Source organism: Bison bison, unplaced genomic scaffold, assembly GCF_000754665.1.
Source record: "Bison bison bison isolate TAMUID 2011002044 unplaced genomic scaffold, Bison_UMD1.0 scf7180017864244, whole genome shotgun sequence".
NCBI classification, from domain to species: Eukaryota; Metazoa; Chordata; class Mammalia; order Artiodactyla; family Bovidae; genus Bison; species Bison bison.
The window spans coordinates 1675329-1683433 of NW_011494816.1; the positions used below are offsets into that span (position 1 = coordinate 1675329).

General features: G+C 39.5%; 1 protein-coding gene across 3 annotated transcripts in view; it reads left to right on the forward strand.

Annotated features, from left to right (window-relative positions):
- Positions 1-8105, forward strand: part of HSPB11 (heat shock protein family B (small), member 11) — a 34307-nt gene that overhangs the window by 19913 nt on the left and 6289 nt on the right. For all 3 annotated transcript variants that reach the window (XM_010847147.1, XM_010847148.1, XM_010847149.1), the window contains exons 4-5: positions 3882-3988; positions 5742-5810. In XM_010847147.1, the coding sequence (XP_010845449.1) occupies positions 3882-3988; positions 5742-5810 (176 nt within the window). The remainder of the gene's footprint in view (positions 1-3881; positions 3989-5741; positions 5811-8105) is intronic.

Below are 8105 nucleotides of genomic sequence, written 5' to 3' on the forward strand. Positions count from 1 at the left end.
AACTAGTCCTTTAATTTTAGAATAAGACACTAAGGTAATTTAATAGGAAAAAGAGTCTTAACATGTGGTGCTGGAACAACTGAATAAACATGTGGATAAAAATAAACCTCAACCCCTACCTCATACTGAACACAAAAATTAATTCTATATGGATCATAGAACTATATTCAAAGCTAAAATGTTTAAGCTTATAAAAGAAAACATAAAGTATTTTTGTGACAATGAGGTAGGCAAAGATTTCTTAATGAAGACACAAAAATTATAAGCATAAAAGGGCAATGAAACTGTACTTCACCAAAAGTAAGATTACTACTCATTGAAAAACGCAAATAAGAAAATAAAAAGGCAAACTGAAGCCTGGGAGAAAATGCTCACAATACGTATGTCTGACAAAGGACTCCTACAAATATGTAGTAAAAGTGGAAAGTGGAAAGAACATTTAAGTTTACTTATTTTTAATTGAAGGATAATTGCTTTACAGTATTGTATTGATTTCTGCCATACATCAACATGAATCAGCCATAGGTGTACATATTTCCCCTCCTTGTTGAATCTTTCTCCCACCTCCCACCCCATCCCAACCCTCTAGGTTGTCACCAGTTTGAGCTCCTTGAGTCATCCAGCAAATTTCCACTGGCTATCTATTTTACATATCATAGTGTTTATCTTTCCATGCTTCTTCTTCTTGTTCAGTCGCTCAGTCGCTCAGTCGCATCTGACTCTTTGCGCCCGCATGGACTACAGCACGCCAGGCTTCCCTGTCTTTCACCATTACCTGGAGTTTGCTCATATTGATGTCCATTGAGTAGGTGATACCATCTAACCATCTCATTATCTGTCATCCCCTTCTCCTGCTTTCAACCTTTCCCAGCATCAGGGTCTTTTCCAGTGAGTTGGCTCTTTGCATCAGGTGACCAAAGTATTGAAGCTTCAGCTTCAGCATCAATCCTCCAATGAATATTCAGGATTGATTTCCTTTAGGATTGACTGGATTGATCTCCTTGCTGTCCAGGGGACTCTCAAGAGTCTTCTCCAGCACCACAGTTCAAAGGCATCAATTCTTTGGTGCTCAGCCTTTTTTTTTTGTCTAGCTCTCTACTCTGTCCATTTGTCCCACCCTCTAAAGTGGAAAGAACTTTTTAAAAAAATGAGAAAATACTTAGTAGACACTTCACAAAAGAAACTGTACGAATGACCAGAAAGCAGATGAAAACGGGCTTAGCATCATTTGTCATCAGGAAAATGCAAATTAATACCATAGTCAGACACCATTTCACATCCAGTAGAATAGCTAAGAAGCCTGACAACAGAATATTGGCAAGAATGTGGAACAACTAGAATTCCCTTACATTTCTGTTAGGAATGTAAAATGGCATAACCACTTTGGAAGTCTGACATTTTCTTATAAAATTAAATATCAGTTCAGTTCAGTCACTCAGTCGTGTCCGACTCTTCGTGACCCCATGAATTGCAGCACGCCAGGCCTCCCTGTCCATCACCAACTCCTGGAGTTTACTCAAACTCACGTCCATCAAGTCGGTGATGCCATCCAGCCATCTCATCCTCTGTCGTCCTCTTCTCCTCCTGCACCCAATCCCTCCCAACATCAGGGTCTTTTCCAATGAGTCAATTTTTCACATCAGGTGGCCAAAGTATTGGAGTTTCTGCTTCAGCATCAGTCCTTCCAATGAACACTCAGGACTGATCTCCTTTAGGATGGACTGGTTGGATCTCCTTGCAGTCCAAGGGACTCTCAAGAGTCTTCTCCAACACCACAGTTCAAAAGCATCAATTCTTCGGCACTCAGCTTTCTCCACAGTCCAACTCTCACATCCATACCTGACCACTGGAAAAACCATATAGCCTTGACTAGATGGACCTTTGTTGGCAAAGTAATGTCTCTGTTTTTGAATATGCTATCTAGGTTGGTCATAACTTTCCTTCCAAGGAGTAAGCGTCTTTTAATTTCATGGCTGCAGTCACCATCTGCAGTGATTTTGGAGCCCCAAAAAATAAAGTCTGACACTGTTTCCACTGTTTGCCCATCTATTTCCCATGAAGTGATGGGACCGGATCCCATGATCTTCATTTTCTGAATGTTGAGCTTTAAGCCAACTTTTTCACTCTCCATTTTCACTTCCATCAAGAGGCTTTTTAGTTCCTCTTCACTTTCTGCCATAAGGGTGGTGTCATCTGCATATCTGAGGTTATTGATACTTCTCCTGGCGATCTTGATTCCAGCTTGTGCTTCTTCCAGCCCAGCGTTTCTCATATTGTATTCTCCATATAAGTTAAATAAGCAGGGTGACAATATATAGCCTTGACGTACTCCTTTTCCTATTTGGAACCAGTCTGTTGTTCCATGTCCAGTATGACTCAGCAATTCCACTCCTAGTAATTATCCAAGAGAAATGAAAACATTTCCACAAAAACACCTGTATAAGAATGTTTATAGAAGTTTTATTCATAATGGTAAAAAACTGAAAACAAGTCAAATATTCAACAAAAGTATCAAGCAAGCGACTTTCCTGGTGGTCCAGTGGTTAAGAATCCACCTTACAATTCAGGGGATACTGGCTCAGTCCCTGGTCCAGGAAGAGCCCATATGCCATGGGGCAACTAAGCCTATGCACCACAACAACTGAGCCTGCATTCTGGAGCCTGCAAGCCACAACTGCTGAGCCCACATGCAGCAACTGCTGAGGCCCACACACCCTGGAGCCCATGATCTGCAACAAGAAAAGCCACTGCAATGAGAAACCCATACAGTGCAACTAGAGAAAGCCCCTGCACAGCAACAAAGACTCAGTGCAGCCAAAAATAAATAAATAAATATTTTTAAATCAAACAAAAATGTATAAACAAATTATAGCATAGTCTGTGGTAATAAGACTCAGAGCAGTGGTTGCCTAAGGGATGTAGGGATTGTCTGGAGAGAAAGAGAAAGGATATGTCTAGTGTAATGGAAGTGTTCTTTATCTTGATTAGGCTATTATTTACCTTGATGTATTGGTTACATAAGCATATACATTTATCAAAATGCATTTGTACATTTAAGAGAAATTTCACTGTAGGTAAATTTTACCTCCAAAAAAGAAGTAAAAAACCTTATATAATTAAAGAAATGATTATTTATATAGTCAATACTATAAGTGTGTGTGTATGTGTGTATAATTTTTTTATATTATATAACTAACACTTGAGTGCATGTTTTAATATTTTTTCAACAAGCATCTGTTGTGTATTTACTGTTGGTCAGCCATTGTGATAGTTGCTGGGGATGTAAAGGTAAGAGAAAGTAACTGGACTTAAAGAAGGCATGGCTGGAGTAATAAAAATATGTGAAAAAAGTGCTAATATAAACTGGATGCTGTTTATGAGGTGAGTGCAAAGGAGGGAGAAAGTGATTGTGATTTGGTGGGCTTGGAGAGATGTGACCAAAAAGTGAATAAACTTTTGCAAGGGAAGAAAGGCTTCCACAGAGGCATGAGTCTGCATGACGTGTTTGCAGAATTTTAATCGGTCCAATGTGACTACAGTAATGAGAGATGATATCATGATGGGGGACAGTATACTTAATGATGGGACCAGATTGTACAGGATCATTAAATGCCATACTAAGGAGTTTAGATTTATAGGCAATAAGGGATCACTAAGATTTTAGACAAGAGTGACATCAATTCCATGTTTTAAAGAATATATCTGGTGGTTGTAAAGAATTGTTAAAGTTGGGGAGAGATTAGAGGCAGAATAAACAGGAAGGGATTGTAAGAATCCAATGGTGGTTTATTTTTTTTTAGTACTTATTCACTAGGATTTGTGATTAAGCATTTCTAAACATTTAGCTGTTCTTTTCTGTTTTTCTTTAAAATTAACAATAGAAATCCAGAAACTTTTTGGACCACCACAGGAATGTTTCCCCAAGAGTTCATTATATGTTTTCACAAGCATGTGAGGATTGAAAAGCTTGTAATCCAGAGTTACTTTGGTAAGCATGATATTTTCATTTCATTTCATTAATTTTCATCTTTCAGTTTTTCCATAGGCAGAATGCACATACGTAAACTTTTGGCAAAACACTGATTTTTTTTACAGCATGGAATCAAGTTTTATTGCTGGGGTTGATGGGTGGAGAGTATGGGTTAACTGTCTGAAGCACAGTTAGCTTCTCTGAAACTGCGAATTTGAAACCCTTCCAAAGTACGTAATAATTTCCATGCAGTTTTCTACGTGAAAGCCTTTGGCAAAAGACCCTGTGATGAATTTAAGAAGCCAGCTTGCCAGAACGCTAGGTTTCTTCACATCTTTATTCCAGATTTTTTTGGCTAGGGGTTCTCTGTCAAATTCTTTCTGGAAATCTGACAACCCTGATTATTTACATTTGGTAACTTTGATTCTTTTATTAATGTGGCCATTTTCTGAGGGATTTAGGAAGAATATCTTCCACTAAAACTAGGATGGAAGATAGTCTTCCACTAGGATGGAAGACTATCTTCCATCCTAATCCTGTTTTATGTTTTTTTTAAGGACAGAGTATATCAGGCAAAATCATGGTAGGAAACAGGATACATCCCAGGTGGCTCAAATGAAGAAACATTATTGATGGGACCACTTATACAGAATTATGGCCTGGGTTAAGGGAACAAGCTAGGGATGCTGAGACACCCAGAAACTGGCTATAGCAGTAAGCCATTACCTCCCTGGGCCAAAGGAAGAAAATAGTATTTGCTGGAGAAGGAAATGGCAACCCACTCCATTGTTCTTGCCTGGAGAATCCCAGGGATGGGGGAGCCTGGTGGGCTGCCGTCTGTGGGGTCACACAGAGTTGGACACTACTGAAGCGATTTAGCAGCAGCAGCAAGGAGAACTGGAGCGTGTACAAAAGGGCCCTGCCCAATAGGAGCTGTAACCAGGGAGGAGCATAACCACTGCCAAAGACAGGACACTGAAGCAGGAAGGGAGTAGAGAAAACACAACCTGCTTTCAGTTCCCTGCTGCCCTTCAGTTTCCTCCCAGTCCCTACCGTTGGCCAGATCCAGTCAGTAGGCAGTGGGAAAGTAAGTCCAGGAGGTTCGGTCCCCAGGGGTCCTCCCTCAGGGTGCAGAGCAGAGAAGAATGGATTTGGAGCGAAGGGAACTGCTTTAGGGGTAAAGGAGAAAAGAAAACCAATGCAGAAGGAAGATGATGCATTCTCTCTTCTCTCATTAATTATGAAGGCTCTGGAGTTGGACCTAAACTTTGAATTCTAGTTCTGCTACTTACTAGCTCTGTAGCATTGAACATTTTGCTTGACTTCTGTAAGTTGTCTGATTTCTTTAAGCCTGTTTTCTCAGCATTAAAGCAGGTTAATAATACCTTTCTCCTAAGGTTGAAGTCAAGAGTGAATGAATATGTCTGACATAGTAGTTTCTGCATAAAGTTTTATGATCAAGACCACTAATAGTGTTATTTACCAGTGTACCAAAAAAAAAAAGAAAGAAAGAAAAACAAACCAGATGGTACCAAACTCAAAAAGGCTCTGTTGGCTTTGTGTTATATGCTTGCAAACACTTGTAACAGTTACCCAGACTGTACTTTACCATAGGGATTTATGGAAAAACGGTGAGTGATTTTCCTGATCCCAGTACTTTGTGCGTTCCCACTAATGCCTGCCGGTCTTAGAGGGAAAAAGAAATCAAGAGACAGCAACATAGAATTACAGAGATAATTAACACTTTATTTTTGTTTATTTACAATGTCAGTGCGGACCTTGAGGATTGAAAAGAGTACTTCTAAAGAGCCAGTTGATTTTGAGCAGTGGATTGAAAGAGGTATGTGCTTGGTTCACCAGCATTATTTTGATCATGAGAGGGTAGAGAATTGTGTTTTACTCTATATTTCCAGTTGTGCTTCATTTTGGTGAAAAAAGGTGGCCTGAATGATTCTTGTGACATATTTAGATAAACCTAGAAAAACTCAAATTTGAATACTAAGATGATTCTTCACTTCCTGGTTATGTAATTGTTAACATGTTACTTAATTTTTCTGAGTTTCAGAATCCTTATCTGAAAAATAGAGATGATATCACCATTTAAAGTTTTTGTGAACACAGTGTCTGGCATATGGTAGACAAGCAATAAATATTAGTTTTTAATCTTTCCTTCCTTCCTGATTAGTGGTATTATTTAAATATTATTGGCAGAATTGGTAGCCTCTCATAAAAGACAGCATGTTGCCTTCATGTGTCTATCTGTTCCTTCCCAAAATACCATGAAAATAATAATAAAGGAGTAAAATGAGTCATAAACCTACAGGGGCAAAAAATAAAAATAAACAGGGAACCAGGAATTCAAAACAGATGTGTGAGGTCAATATATGGAAGAAAGGAAGCAGTTGGAGGAGTAGTAACTTCTGTAGCAGAATTGAGTAGATTATAACCTCAGTACCTGGCAAGGAAGTTTATCTAATAGAATCTCAGGAACTTGAAGGCAAAGGTACCATGAAAAGTTTGAATGAGGCATGGACAAGAAAAGTGATTGATGGAACATCTATTTGCAAAGTATAAAAGACTTTAGGTACCTTCCTCCCACAAACTACTCCCAAGAGTGACTAGGAACTTTGAATGTTGAGCCTCAGGACTCAGGGAGACCAGTCATAGTAAAGAGAATGAGTGAGACATGGAGTGGAAAACAGGGGATTGAAGTGGAAACCTATATAATAAATAGTGGGAACTCTAGCCTCCTTCCTATGGTCTGCCCAGCAACCAGAAATACAGCCCCAGCCAGGAGATTGGAGGATTCATCTTTGGAGAAACTGAATGGTCCCAAAAGATATGTGGATACAGAGTAAGGCTAGTTCATTCCTGGTCACCCTATGGAAATCTGGTAGTCAGTGAGTCTGGCTCATGTACTGTTTTCCAGTGATCTATTCATAAGTAACAAAACATAGCCCCAAATCACCAAACATATGGTAAAGACCTAAATATAATCAGGCCTTTACTTCTAACTCCATCTGTAGGAAAAGAGGGTAGAAAACAAATGAAATCACAAGGGGGCACTATGAGAAAATGTGGGACATTTTATGATACAACTGACGTGGTCTCTTCAGTAAGTCAATGGTGTGGGGGGAAAATGTGTGTGTGGGAGACAAAGAAGTTCAAGATTAAAAGAGGCTTAATTCTGGTTTGAATAAACCAACCATAAAAAGACATTTAGGGGGACAATGGGGACCTTTGATGGGGTAGGAAATAGCAACCCACTCCAGTATTCTTGCTTGGAAAATTCCATGGACAGAGGAGCCTAGCAGGCTACAGTCTGTGGGGTTGTGAAGTATCGAAAACAACTGAGTGACTGAGCAGGCATGCATGGGGACCTTTAAATATATACTAGGTATATGATATTAAACAACAGAATGGGAAAGACTAGGAATCTCTACAAGAAATCAGAGATACCAAAGGAACATTTCATGCAAAGATGGGCTCGATAAAGGATAGAAATGGTATGGATCTAACAGAAGCAGAAGATATTAAGAAGAGATGGCAAGAATACACAGAAGAACTGTACAAAACAGATCTTCATGACCCAGATAATCACGATGGTGTGATTACTGACCTAGAGCCAGACATCCTGGGATGTGAAGTCAAGTGGGCCTTAGAAAGCATCACTATGAACAAAGCTAGTGGAGGTGATGAAATTCCAGTTGAGCTATTCCAAATCCTGAAAGATGATGCTGTGAAAGTACTGCACTCAATATGCCAGCAAATTTGGAAAACTCAGCAGTGGCCACAGGACTGGGAAAGGTCAGTTTTCATTCCAATCCCAAAGAAAGGCGATGCCAAAGAATGCTCAAACTACCGCACAATTGCACTCATCTCACACGCTAGTAAAGTAATGCTCAAAATTCTCCAAGCCAGGCTTCAGCAGTATGTGAACCGTGAACTTGCTGATGTTCAAGCTGGTTTTAGAAAAGGCAGAGGAACCAGAGATCAAATTGCCAACATCCGCTGGATCATGGAAAAAGCAAGAGAGTTCCAGAAAAGCATCTATTTCTGCTTTCTTGACTATGCCAAAGCCTTTGACTGTGTGGATCACAATAAACTGTGGAAAATTCTGAAAGAGATGGGAATA